Below are 14224 nucleotides of genomic sequence, written 5' to 3' on the forward strand. Positions count from 1 at the left end.
ATTTTTGGGGTGTTGAAATTTTTGCGCATTTCACACAACCAAAAACTAATGCATGAATAGAGGCACGCAAATATTGCTGCTTGCCATATGTTCCACTAATATACTTCTTGATTCTTCACAATTAAAAGCATGCGAAACTCATCTTACTAGGCCGAGCGTGAAAACTTACTCATGTGAAAATATCGACTTTCACAGTAGATTGTCTGTTTGTCTGTCTTTGTGTTTGTTTGTTTGTTGTTTTCAAAGCTGATGTACTGATAAATGACTAGACAATTTACTGGTGAGCTAACACCCTCCATATTTGACATGAAAGTCATGCTTGCCAGACGCATGGACTTGATGGCATAAATGACATAGTTTTATTGCAGTGCATACACTACCTCGATGCTGACATGTCTTATTAGCTCAATAAATAAAAATTTTGTTATTCATGCACCACAGAAGCACCCATATCAATATTTTGAGCATAGCAGGATTAAACCCTCATTTTCCACGCCATCAATTTTCCACGTATATCAGCTTGTAGCCAGCCCAGGTCACATCAACAGTCTCACATATGTTCCCAAAATCGAATAATGTTCACGGTAGCCTACAATAAAGTAGTCAAGGAACTCTCGCCAGATTCCTGAGTTGTGCATTGAGTTTTTTCTCCTTAGCAAGTAAATTGGCGCTGTGCTTCTTGTAGGCTCCGTACTCCTGCATGAAGAGAAAAAAAGAGACAAGTCACTTGCAAGTACAAAAAAAAAAACCAAACAAACAAACACATGAATATGAAAGTAAAACATTGTGACATCAAAGCCCAACTTGACACCATGTTGACTAAATTTTCAGCTTTTGTAGTTAGATAGCTAGATTTACAATTTTTACGTTTTTCTGATAGATGATGGTGTTCGAATAAACGTAAACAGTTTTGCAAGCATGGTCGTATAACTTTCGAGACATCTTGATAGTGTGAACATAATTTTCAGAGCGTTTGTACGGTTGAGCATTCCTTTTAACCATCTTGACAATTTGAGATTATGGTTTCACATGATTGGAAGGAAATATGATGTAGAAAGTGGAATCTGTGCATTTTTACTTGATCTTTGATCCTTGGCCTTTGATACCATGCCCCACACATTTCTCCAAGTAATGACTTTCTGGTAACGTATGTACACCAATTTTCATGACAATAACTTGAGCAACTTTCAAAATATGGATAAATCAGAGAAATTTTAGAATATGTCCTTGAACTTTGACCTTGGGCATGTGTGCCTTCAGGTTGATGGGCACAACTCTGTCAACTCATACCTGCATATGCCAAATTTTATTTGGATACCTCTAACAGTTCTAAAGTTACGCCATTTACAAAATTGGTTACCGACCGACGGAAGGACCGTCCGATGGAAGAACAGACAGATGGATGGAAGGAAGGATGGACAGACGGACCGACGACCAGAAAACATAATGCCCCCTGGTAACACTTTGTGGCAGAGGCATAAATATAACAAAAACCAGAAAAACGACAACAAAAGTCATCACCATCCTGCGACTGAATGTACAGCTTCCTTCCACGAAAGGTGGGCACTGACTCACCATTTGCAAGCTTGCAAGGGCTTCCTCTGCCTCACTCTTCTCCTCCCTGAGCTTGATGACTTGGAGATTGGCCGAAACTTGTGCAGCTTCCCTCCTGAAAGAAAAAATAGTTGGGGCAAAGACTTGGTGAGCTTCACTGCGTGCCAGACGGAATGGCTTCTGGATTTAAGTGATTTATTACAACCCTGAGAAAGAAATATCTATTACATGCCATAAAGACACTGTACTTTCTTTGTATTTGGACCTCAATTTTTTTTTCTATTAATATCATACATACATACACAGTATATCCAATTTATGATACACACATACATACGTCACGTCTCGACACTAACATTATTCTCTGGATTCCTGTTTGGGTAACTTAGATTTTTAAATTTGAAATTTTGGCGGCTGGAAAAAGAAATGACATGGCCCGATATAAGAGCAAATGTAACAATCCATTTTGAATCTTTGTTACCTGATCGGGCCACATAAAAAAAAATGTTGAGCCCTGCACACATACATACATGGATCAACACATACATGTACTGTTGACTCCCATTATAATGAAGTCCTCGGGACCGGCAGTTTTCTTTTGTTATATCGAAATTTCATTATAACCGAACAAATAAACAATAACAAACAAAGAGTGGATAATCATGTACAGTAAATGTACATACATACATACACACATAAATGATTATTCATTTAGGTAGGCTTTCAACAGGCTTATGAATAATTATCATATCTACTGATCTCAAAAAACCCTCACACTGCTGCACTCTGCTTTGTCTAACTTCATTCACAACTATCAATGCTAATTATTAGTGTGAGAGGCTTTGAGAAAGGCTGGTCCTACCCTCAATGTTTTTACTCACTCAAATTTCTCCTTCATCATGCGAACAGTCTGCTCTGTTTCCCTCATTTATTATTTATTATCTCAATTACTAGTGTGAGAGCCTTTGAGAGAGGCTAGTCCTACCCTCGACGTGTTCACTCACTCAAATTTCTCCTCCATCTTGCGAACAGTCTGCTCTGTTTCTCTCAATTATTAACTATCTCAATTATTAGTGTGACAGCCTTTGAGAAAGGCTACTCCTTCCCTCAATATTTTTACTCACTCAAATTTCTCCTTCATCATTCGAACAGTCTGCTCTGTTTCCCTCAGTTATTATCAATTATCTCAATTATTAGTGTGAGAGCCTTAGAGAGAGTCTAGTCCTACCCTCGACGTGTTCACTCACTCACATTTCTCCTCCATCTTGCGAACAGTCTGCTCTGTTTCTCTCAGTTATTAATTATCTCAATCATTAGTGTAACAGCCTCTGAGAGAGGCTAGTCCTACCCTCGACAAGTTTACTCACTCACATTTCTCCTCCATCTTGCGAACAGTCTGCTCTGTTTCTCTCAGTTATTAATTATCTCAATCATTAGTGTAACAGCCTCTGAGAGAGGCTAGTCCTACCCTCGACAAGTTTACTCACTCACATTTCTCCTCCATCTTGCGAACAGTCTGCTCTGTTTCTCTCAGTTATTAATTATCTCAATCATTAGTGTAACAGCCTCTGAGAGAGGCTAGTCCTACCCTGAACATTTTCACTCACTCAAATTTCTCCTCCATCTTGCGAACAGTCAGCTCCGCTTCCTTCACTTTCTCCATCAGCTGTTTGATCTCCTTCTGCTTATCCTGTCATCACCATAGCAACAATGGATGAAAACAAAACAACAAAACCAAACTTGAACATGGGCAGTTTATCAAAACGCTTTTCAAACAGAAGAAGGCAGGAAGCTATCTATGTAAGCTTGAATAGGATAGAATAAATAGAAGAGGCCATCCATCCAGACTGAGTTCAACCAGAAAGAATGCTACACATTTTCTTGATTCAGGACACATCAAAGGTATATTGTACTTCGTACAATGACGACTTTACTTCCACTCTTACTATCCTCACTATAATCCAATATGTTGCTACTGAAAGCTCTGCAAGAAGATTACATTCACTTCAGAGGGCAAATTAAGTGGACCATTTTATATATGTCACTCACTTTGATAGATTGCTGTCTGAGCAACAACATAAATACAGTTGGAGGAAACATTTTAATTTTGATTTTTAAAATGGAGCAACATCTCAGTATCTACATACAAGAATAAGAATTAAAGGGTGTGTACAATTCTGGTTGAGGTGAGGATTTAGCTTTGAACGTTTTGCGAGATATTCAGAAACCACTCTATGAGATGTCAAAGAGCATGCAATTCTAAGGGGTATCAAAAGTTTATTTGATAAAAATCGGTTTTGATATGGCTGAGATATCCAGAAACAAAGAGATCCTGATAAAAGGCGTGGCCTGTCGCCTCTTATTATTATCACTTTTTTGGATATCTCAGCCGTTTGAAAACCAATTTTCATCAAATAAACGTTGAATCCTTCATAAAATTACATGCTCTTTCATATTTCATAAGAGATTTCTCATTATCTCACTTACGAATGTTCAAAACATGAATCCCCACCTCAACCAGTACTGTACAGTCCCTTTAAAGTCGGACGATCGTCATCCCTAATGGTACGTAAACTCCCGAACGACCGAAGTTTGTGCATGCAATTGCGCAATGCCAGAGTTGGTGCTATATCCATAAATGTGTGAGACAATGCTGCCACTGAGACGCGTGTGTGTGTGTGCGTGTGTGTGTACGCATCATACACAAACATTGTGACCGCGAGCTGCGGTGATTGGAGGAGAGAGGCCAGAAGACGCGTGGCTCTTTTGGCCTCTCTTCATGTGCATGCAGACTGAGAGTGTGCGTCCATTCGGAAGCTCTCGTGGCTCGTTCGGACAGCCCTTTTGGGTCAGGAGATTTGTAGCACAGAGCTCTTGTAGTCTAGCGTGTTGTTCGCTGACCCATTGAGCCAGCACTATTCTCATTCGGGGTCACTACATTTGATACAGAATGGGGGAGGCAACGTGTTGCGTTCGTCTCCGTGCCGCACAAACAACTCGCCACGATTGTAAGGCTTTAAGCATTTATCACTCCCATAATCAGCTCCAGGATGTGAGAGAAACATACAAAGAAACTCTTGCATTTACATCCATTCTACATCACTACCTAAATGTTATTGGGATCCTATCTGTAAGTTCTGCTTCTCCTGCAGTTTCCACTGCCAAGTTCTACTCTTCTTCCTCGAACTGAATAGAACTGGAACATCTATGGTACATACAGTACATTTCTTTTTTTCCATTTTCAACCCTCTCCCTTAACCCGTTGAGGACAAGCTCCGAGTATACTCGGGCAGGTGTCTATGGGAAATGGGTGTTGTAGCAAAATCAGTCGGTCCTAAACGGGTTAAAATGCAAAAAGACACAACAATAGTAATATGTGCTATATAAGCACTTAATTATTATTATCATCATTATTCCATTATTCTGATTACTCTATATATAATTACACATTTATTTTTTTTTATTGTATTCCTACAATGATGATGAATAGCAGGAGAATTGAACTGAATTGAAATGACTTGATATGCTATCACTTCTTTGAGTATTATTGCACACAGATGTGGTTAAGTGATTTTGAATATCCCATAGCTACATGGTATGGCCAGTCATATCTGGATGAGCTAATTGATTTGATTTGAATTGAATTGAATTAAATCAAATTAAATTAAATTAAATTGAATTAAATTGAATTGAATTGAATTAAATCAAATTAAATTAAATTAAATTGAATTAGTTAAATTAAATTAAATTAAATTAAACTAAACTTAATTAAATTAAATCAAATTAAATTGAACAGAATTGAATGGAATTGAACTGAATTGAACTGAATTTGACTGAACTGAATTGGATTGGACTGAATTAAATTGAATTGAATTGAAATAAACTGAACTGAACTGAAATGATTTGAATTTAATTGAATTGAATTGAATAAAATAAAATTGAATTGAATTGAATTGAATAAAATAAAATTGAATTGAATTGAACTGAATTTAATTGAAATAAATTGATATGCTATCATTTCTGTGAGTGTTGAGGCATATTGATAGATGCAGCAAAGTCTTTCTGCACATCCCATCTGCACAGTGTGGCCTGTCCTACCTGGATGAGTTTCCCACGCTGCATCGAGAGGTCCAGGAACTCCTGCCGCTCCTTGCTCAACTTCTCCAGCTTGAGGCCGAGAGCGGAGTCCTGTGATGCCTTACTCTCCTTCTCCTGCTTCAGCTGGCTCAGCGCCTCTGGAGGGGAGCAAAGATGATCACGATAATGATAATGATGATGATAATGATGATGATGATGATGGTGATGATGATTGACAGCATAAAACTCTCCTTCATTTCTTTTGACATTTACAATATATACAATGAAAAAAAATGAAATACAACATAATTCACACATATTACACAATAGAGGGATGACACAAGTCATCATAACAATGAGGTAACAAGTCAGATTTAAAAAAAGAACAAGTAAAGCTTATTGGGTAAATTATACATGGATCAAGTGCGAAGCAATTGTGAAGCAAGCGTGAAGATACATACATTATCAATTTACTGTTAAAGGACAAGTTCACCTTCATAGACATGTGGGCTGAGTGAATGCAGCAATATTAGTAGAACACAATAGTGAGAGTTGAGCAAAATCGGACAATCCGTTAAAAAGTTATGAATTTTTAAAGCTTCTGCTCAGTCACGGCTGGATGAAAAGACTGTTATAGCTTGTGATGTCACATGAGTACAACGATATAAAGAAAGAATAAAGAAAATTCAACATATTTCCATTTTTCTCCCATAACAAAAGAACACTCGACTTCTCTCTTTCAGAAGGCAGGGGGAATAATATTACCCTTAACATACATCAGTAGCAAGTCGAAGAACTGTGCACTTTATGCAAAAAGTAAAGTTTTGTGAAATTCTCTTTTTATTTTCTTTATATAGTTGTACGCATGTGACATCATATACTGTAGTAGTCTTCTCTTCCAGCAGTGACTGCGCAGATACTTACAATATTCATAACTTTTGAACAGATTGTCCAATTTTCCTTAATCCTTATGTATATGAAGGTGGACTTGTCCTGTAAGAAGCTGTGATGTTGGGTGGTGATAGAGGAGCTGCTATGGCTCAGTGGATTAATCCTTTCTGCCCCAGGGACTTTGGACAGCATGTACAATGCGGGGGGGTTCTGTGTCAACTGGCACTCAAATGGTACAAAGGGTTAAACTGACTCTCAACTTTGATGTCCTTGTTCAAGTCTGCCGGCAGCATTTTTGGGGAAAGACAGCTAGAATTTTGACAGGACATCACTTAACTGGTTATCTGACCTTTACCGGTAATTTAAAAAAAAAAGTAATTTTCACCAAAAGTTGAGATACAAGGTCTTGTCACCCCAGCGACAATTTATCTGTATAACAGCTCATTTCCTTGCCTTTGATTTGATGCCTCGCAGCCTTGAGCTCATTCTCCAGTTTCTCTGACATCTGCTTGTATTGTCTCTCTTTCTCTGTGTGTTCCTGCTCTTGTAAACTGTGTAAACCAAGGGCAAGGTAGAGAGAGAGTGTCACAAGAACAACTTCCAGCCACTGTAACAAACTAAACTCTACCCATCAATCACAATTTTCTCATACTCAGCTACGATTGGTCAACTTTGAGTGGCCAATGGTCACATCTGCGGAAAAAAAAACCCCAAAACACACACACACACACACACACACACACAAAGACACAATTCATACATTATATGAGGCCATCATAAAATCAACATCATCTAATCACATTTCAGGTTTGTTTGTTTGTTTGTTTGTTTGTTTGTTTGTTTGTTTTTTAAATCTAAATACATCATCTCAAATCGCTTATCACATTCCAGTTTGGAAATTGTCAATATTCACATGCCTTCATCTTGTATCTACAGCTTGGCATACTTTTGCACATTTTGTTTGTTTGAGTGTTGTTGTTTTTTCCAACATCTCATCCAGGTGATCTGCACTCAACACTGCATCATTTGCTCAGCTCTGTATGTGCCATGTTTGCATGCTTGACTCAGTCGACACCTTGCCAAGTTCACATATTTTGCTCAAACACACAACCCTGCCAAAACCAATCCAAATCATCAAATGTCACAGCACAATGAAAAAGCTTTACTCAGGATTCCATTCACAGCAAAGCTTGGAATTTCCTCTACCTCTTTGCTCACTGCCTGTCTTGAATAAACGTTTCAATAAAAAGAAAAAAAAAATACATGCCTTTGAAGAAAAATACATGCCTTTGAAGAAAAAAAAAATGTTTTACATAAGCACTCATGTGTTGTGGTCTCAGAATAATGTGGCACATGGGGGGGGGGGGGGGGGGGGGGGATACCAAAGGTGGTACACCATTGCATACATGGAGCTAGAGAGAGGAGCTTGCTATGTACAAATTCCCAGCTTTTGGTTGGGCACACAGAGGGCAAAAACGTGTGGAGTGGCAGAAGAAAATGATGTGTCAATGATGCTGTTTCTTTTGACCCAAGTTGGTAACCATAGTAACAGCATCAACTCAATCTCACCTGCATCTCCTCTCCAGCTCTCTACACTGTTCCTTCAGCACCTTGATGTCATTCCTCTGGACTACTATCGTCTTCTCCTTCTCTTCCAGTGCTGCTGAGAAAAGATTGGCGTTCTCATCACGGAGTTGCTGGTTCTGTCGTCTGAGCTCCTCGTTCTGCCTTTTGTACTCATCTTTGAACCTGGAAGAGCACAGAACATAATAATCAGTTGGACTATTTTCTTTTTTTTTTTTTTTTTTTTTTTTTTTTTTTTTTTTTACAACTTGACATTTAAGCAATGGTTTCTGAAACCAAAAGCTGGTATTCATTTGGATTACTAACTGATGATTAGCAGGAAAAGGATACTATTGCCCCTGTCAGCATGAACAAACAGTCATTGATGACTTACTGATTTTGAAATACCACTATTGACACAAAACATGAAAGGTACAGATATATCTTGGGATTATCCAATTTAAGCAATTTCTCTCAATGGTTTCAACACACATTTTTGCGCTATGCTTGACTGCATTATTGCAATGTCAAGGCAAAAATAATGTTACATTTTCTATGCCTTACTACAAACAGATATCAACCCATTAAAGTCTGTAAACTTTGGAACATGATGACCAACCCCGGAACCCCCTCGACACTCCAAGATGTACTGTTAGATAAAAACAGACAAATACTAGTAACAAAGTATTCTTATGAACAGCCATGAGCTTTCACATGAAAAGCATCAACAGTGACAAGATTATCTATCAGTATTATCTCTTGACATCTTTTTATAAAAACTGCTTTCCTCTCTCGTGACCAGAGTTGAAAATCTCATAGATACGGAAACAAAAACATCCGTTCATCCATTCTGTGCATAAAAATGTTCAATCATTAATAATCCAGAACCATAGCCAGGGAGAATATATGTGATAGTCGCGACTCTTGGAAGTCTTGGAGAAGCTAATCAACATTACCACATTTCATGATTCTTTACCACACATGATTAGATAACCAAAGCAATGAACGTTGTCCAAATATGAACAGCAGGTATTTCCAGAGCAAATAACAGAGCAACTAAATAATCAAGAGCTAGATCCCTCCTTCAAATGAACAGTTTAATACATCTATATGAAGGTACATTTCACCTTATCATTTCCTCGTGATTTTCAGCAAGTTCGTGAAACCGTCTGTCCAGAAGGTTGAATTTGTGAATCTCCTCCTCGATCACTCCCTGCGCCTCGTCTCGGAACTTCTCCAGCTCCTTGTTGACGCGCTCCAGCGTCTGTGATCGGAGGAGAGCTTCGTCCGAGCGCTGCTTCAGGATGCAGATGAGCTGCGCCTGCTCGTCGATGCGGGCCCGGAGCATCGCCGCCTCCGTCTTGTCATCGTTGGATAGCCGCTTCAACTTGTCGAGATTGGCGTGCATGGTCTCCACATCCTGACAAGCATACATTAATTCCAAAATAAGAAATGTATTGGTAGAAGCAAGATGATTGCGAAAACATATTGTCTGCATCCCGAAACTAGCATTTAGCAACTCAGGGATCAAGACGCATGGACATTATGCACCAGTGACTGACTATTTAAGTCAACAAGAGGTAGACCTACCTATAGATGCAAGTCTAGGTACCTTCTTGTACTATATCATGCAGACTGAACAACACCCAGATATTCCGGAAAAGAAAATTATGGGCATCCCGTTTCATGCAGCATGTGGAATCATGACAATGACTTTCTAGACCCAAGCACAATATTACAGTGAGTGAGACTACTGTATTAATTATGTAGTACTGAGTAAGGAAGAAGAACATGCAATATTGAACATTACAACTCACAAGTACAAAACTACAAGTAGAACTCTAGACAACAATGGCACAATGCATGAGAGAGAAGTAAAATTTGCTCACTTTCTTTTACCACACGAGAAATTTTCATGAGCATCTACATTGTGAAATATCTGATCATGGACTGCGGAGACTTACAATGCGTAAGGCTGAATATCATTTATAGTTAAGTTTCTATTTGACTTAATTCTAACGTTAGACTTCGAGGCTTCGATTCCACAATCTACTTCCGGTAACAACATCAAACAGTGGACACTCTCAACAGCTTCAAGTACCCTTTGCAAGAACCCTACTCTACCAGAAATCATTCTTTCCCGACTCCATAACTACAAGGCTTTGGAACTCTCTGCCAGAAGCCCTCATCAAATGTACCTCTGCTGACAGTTTCACTCTTTTCAGGCAGGAGGTACAGACGCAGAAACTCCAGCTCCGATAGAAGGGGAATGCTGTTTTTTACTAAATTTTAGCTGCACTTACTGTAGTTATCATGGATGTAGTTATTTTATATGGCACTGTACATAATGTCCCAGACATTGATTGGTCCAATCTGTGTAGAAAGCCTGAACACCACTGCGTGTACCCCCAGGAACTGACCACAGAGCTTCTCGATTTAATCCACGATTTCTCACTCACTCAATTGGCTTACGAACCCAATCACAACCAGAAGACGAGATCAGGCAATGTTAGAAATATCCTGGACCTACTTCTCGTAACAAACCCTGGCTGTTTTGCACCAATTGTAACAAAAGCAGGAATATCTGATCATTTCAATATGATAGCAGAAATTTCTTTACGCCCAGTTCTCCATAAAGCAAAACGTAGAAAGATTTATTTATGGGATAAAGCAGATACATTTAATCTCAGAAAGGATATGGAAAATTTCTTTCAAGTTTTCCAGGCCAACTATGCACATAAGACAGTGGAGGAGAACTGGAACGCATTTAAGGAAGCTATTTATAGCAGTGTTGATTCAAATGTTCCTTCAAGGTATAAGAGTACTCGATTTAATCTTCCTTGGATAAACGGAACCCTCAAGCGATTGATTAGAAAGAAAAATAGGGCGTTTTATAGTGCCAAAACAGATGGATCCCATCGGAACTGGTGCCGTTATAGGCAGCTTCGTAAGCAAGTCCAAAAAGAACTTCGAAAAGCTGAACAACATTTTTTAGGAACAACAGTTTTTGACTCACTCACTTCTAACCCCAAGAAATTTTGGTCTTTTATTAAGCAAAAGAGGCGTGACACAAATGGTATATCGGCTTTATACTCGAAGGGAAAACTAGCCGATACAGCTCGTGAAAAAGCTGAAGTCTTAAGTGATCAATATCAATCAGTTTTCACTAAAGAAGATTTGATTAATATTCCTCATATGGGACAGAGACAAATCCCAACAATATCAGATTTGATTATTTCTACAGAAGGTATTATGAAACTTCTTAAGAACTTAGATGTGAATAAAGCTTCTGGCCCAGACGGCATTTCTCCCAAATTTCTCAAGTTATGTGCTGCACAAGTAGCACCTATATTGCAAGTCATATTTACGCAAAGTCTTCGGACTGGCACGCTACCCCGAGATTGGAGACAAGCTAATATAAATGCTCTGTATAAGAATGGTAGTAGATCCGACCCAGCCAACTACAGGCCGGTATCCCTCACATCCACCTGCTGCAAAGTCTTAGAACATATCATTTATCGTCACATTATGAGCCATCTGGAGGATAACAATATCCTCAGTAACACACAACATGGATTCAGATCCAGACGGTCGTGTGAGTCCCAACTGATTACAACAATTCATCATATTTTCTCCTCTGTCGAAACCATTAAGCAAGTTGACGCTGTTGTGTTAGACTTTGCAAAAGCGTTTGATACTGTACCACATCAGAGGCTCCTTCATCGCCTCAAGTATCTTGGAATCCAGGGCTCATTACTTTCATGGATTTCACAATTTCTCACAGAAAGGGAACAAACAGTCGTAGTCCAAGGGTCATCCTCAAGACCCGTTCATGTTTCTTCAGGAGTGCCCCAAGGCACTGTTCTGGGCCCATTGCTTTTCTTATCATATATTAATAATCTCCCTGATCAAGTTTCATCCAACGTCTGCCTATTCGCAGACGATTGTGTAGTTTACCGTCCCATTAAGACACATAAAGATTGTGTCATACTTCAACAAGATCTACGTACCTTAGAGGCTTGGGGAAAAAAATGGCAAATGAAATACAAGCTGGACAAATGCAACGTTATGCGCTTCACATGGAAGTCTCGTCCCATTCATCACACGTACACCTTAGCCGGTCACCAGATAGAAACAGTGTCCAGTCACAAATACCTAGGAGTTGTCTTATCAGACAATTTAAAATGGAATAGACATATTGATATAACTACAGCCAGAGCAAGCAGCATGATTGGCTTTCTCCGTCGTAATCTACATAATGCACCGAGAAATGTTAAATTACAAGCATACAAGAGCCTAGTGCGTCCCCACTTGGAGTATTGCTGTACAGTATGGGACCCCTTCACTCAACGTAACATCTCCAAGATTCAAGCAGTACAAAATCAGTTCGGGAAACCCACTCACAAGGGGGGCCCCTCCTTATAAGTAACCCGTCCCCCTTATAAGTAACCCCATCCCCCTTATAAGTAACCCCCGGGGCACCCCTTATAAGGAGTCTCCACGCTTTTTTGCAATGCAACGCGAAAATGAAAGGACTGCGGCAATTCGCTTGATTATGTCCATAAAGCTTCACAAGTTTCCTAGTTACTCACGAAATTTGAGCAAAATCGGTTTGAGGCATCATATCTAAAATCATGGATTTATATGCGATGTCAAACGACCCATGCGAATGCTGAAATGCGAGCGATTACTGGCGTGAGTGTCGCCAGGCGCGGCGGCGCGGCAATGCTTGAGTGCAGACGTGGCGACTGAGTACGGTACTCAGTCGCCGCAGTCCTTTCATTTTCGCGTTGCATTGCAAAAAAGCGTGGAGACTCCTTATAAGGGGTGCCCCGGGGGTTACTTATAAGGGGGACGGGGTTACTTATAAGGGGGACGGGTTACTTATAAGGAGGGGCCCCCCTTGTGAGTGGGTTTCCCGAACTGAAATAGAGCAGCCAGATTCATCTGTAATGATTACAAGTGGCAATCTTCCGTCTCCGGAATGATAAAGGATCTCAAACTTCATCCACTCCCAGAACGACGCAAGCTTTTAAGGCTATCAACATTTCATAAAATAAAGCACAGCAATATTGATCTAAATCTCGAGGATTATATCAGTCCTGCTCAAGCTCCGAGAGGTATGACAACCCGAAGTTATCATCCGGACAATTACTCTACTTTACACGGTTCCTCAACTGCTCTCGCCAACTCCTTCTTCCATAGAACAGCGAAGGATTGGAATAATCTGCCGAGTAACATAAAGCAGATTCATAAATTTGACACATTCAAAGAAGCGCTCCAGCGTCACCTCCGTTGTGATTAGCTGCACATCACACACCACAGTGCTGAGTGATACTCTATCCAGAGTTTTTCAGCGTATTCATCCAGATCCAGATCCAGACCACACCAGACCCGCCAAACAGTGCGAAAATACATAAGATGGTGGACTGCACTTACTGGGAAGAAGAAGAGAAATGCAATGTTAACACCGCGCCGCATGGCCTCACCGACAATGACAGTCCAGCGCAGAATAGCATATATGGGACTAGCTAGGGGCAAATATGCAACTACAAGAACGAATAGAATCATGTAGAACTAGTTATTTAAAAAAAATTAAAAAAGGAGCAAGATTTTGCACTGTGTAATGCGTACATCACAATTATTTCCCTACTTACCTGCTTGCTGGCCGAAATCATCTCTTTTAATTCTTTTGGATTTCGTGTTCCTGAAGCAGCCATTATTGTTTACATTCAACCATGACAATCGAAGAATTTCCGCAGCTTGCGTTCGGGCCGGATTGTCACTGCTTACGATCACCAGCGGGCGCTAGACATGTTTTGTTTGTGACAGTGGTTGATCTTATTCCTTCAAGGATTCTACGCCTTTCCAGTTTCGTTATACTGTAGTCATTCAGTCGTCTTTCAGTTAGATTGATTAATTTGTGAAAATGATATATAATCGCATTCTTGATTGTTAGTCCAGCAGCCCTATGTATGTATGGATTTAATTTTGATGTAAGGCTTATGTGTGGATTCTTATTCTTACATGGCCTGTCGGCATAATCTCGAATAGACGTATTGATAATGATGAGCTGCGTTTGTTTAAAGTGTGTCTGTGTGTGTGTGGGGGGGGGGGGCAGTTTATATTTCTGGTGCCA

The 14224-nt window shown here is 39.7% G+C and overlaps 1 protein-coding gene across 1 annotated transcript; it reads right to left on the minus strand.

Moving 5' to 3' along the window:
- Positions 1 to 590: 590 nt before the first annotated feature.
- On the minus strand, positions 591 to 13810 carry LOC139740210 (coiled-coil domain-containing protein 89-like). Its single transcript, XM_071650795.1, has 8 exons — positions 13743 to 13810; positions 9213 to 9505; positions 8092 to 8271; positions 6976 to 7073; positions 5653 to 5789; positions 3162 to 3244; positions 1576 to 1669; positions 591 to 696 (listed from the first exon to the last, which is right to left on the minus strand). Exons 1-8 carry the CDS (start codon positions 13803 to 13805, stop codon positions 604 to 606), a joined length of 1041 nt encoding a protein of 346 aa, XP_071506896.1. The 5' UTR covers positions 13806 to 13810; the 3' UTR covers positions 591 to 603.
- Between the last annotated feature and the right edge of the window lie 414 nt (positions 13811 to 14224).

The sequence above is a fragment of the Diadema antillarum genome, unplaced genomic scaffold (assembly GCF_040938485.1).
Source record: "Diadema antillarum isolate AM-2024a unplaced genomic scaffold, OU_Dant_1.0 seq00000840_RagTag, whole genome shotgun sequence".
Classification (NCBI taxonomy): Eukaryota; Metazoa; Echinodermata; class Echinoidea; order Diadematoida; family Diadematidae; genus Diadema; species Diadema antillarum.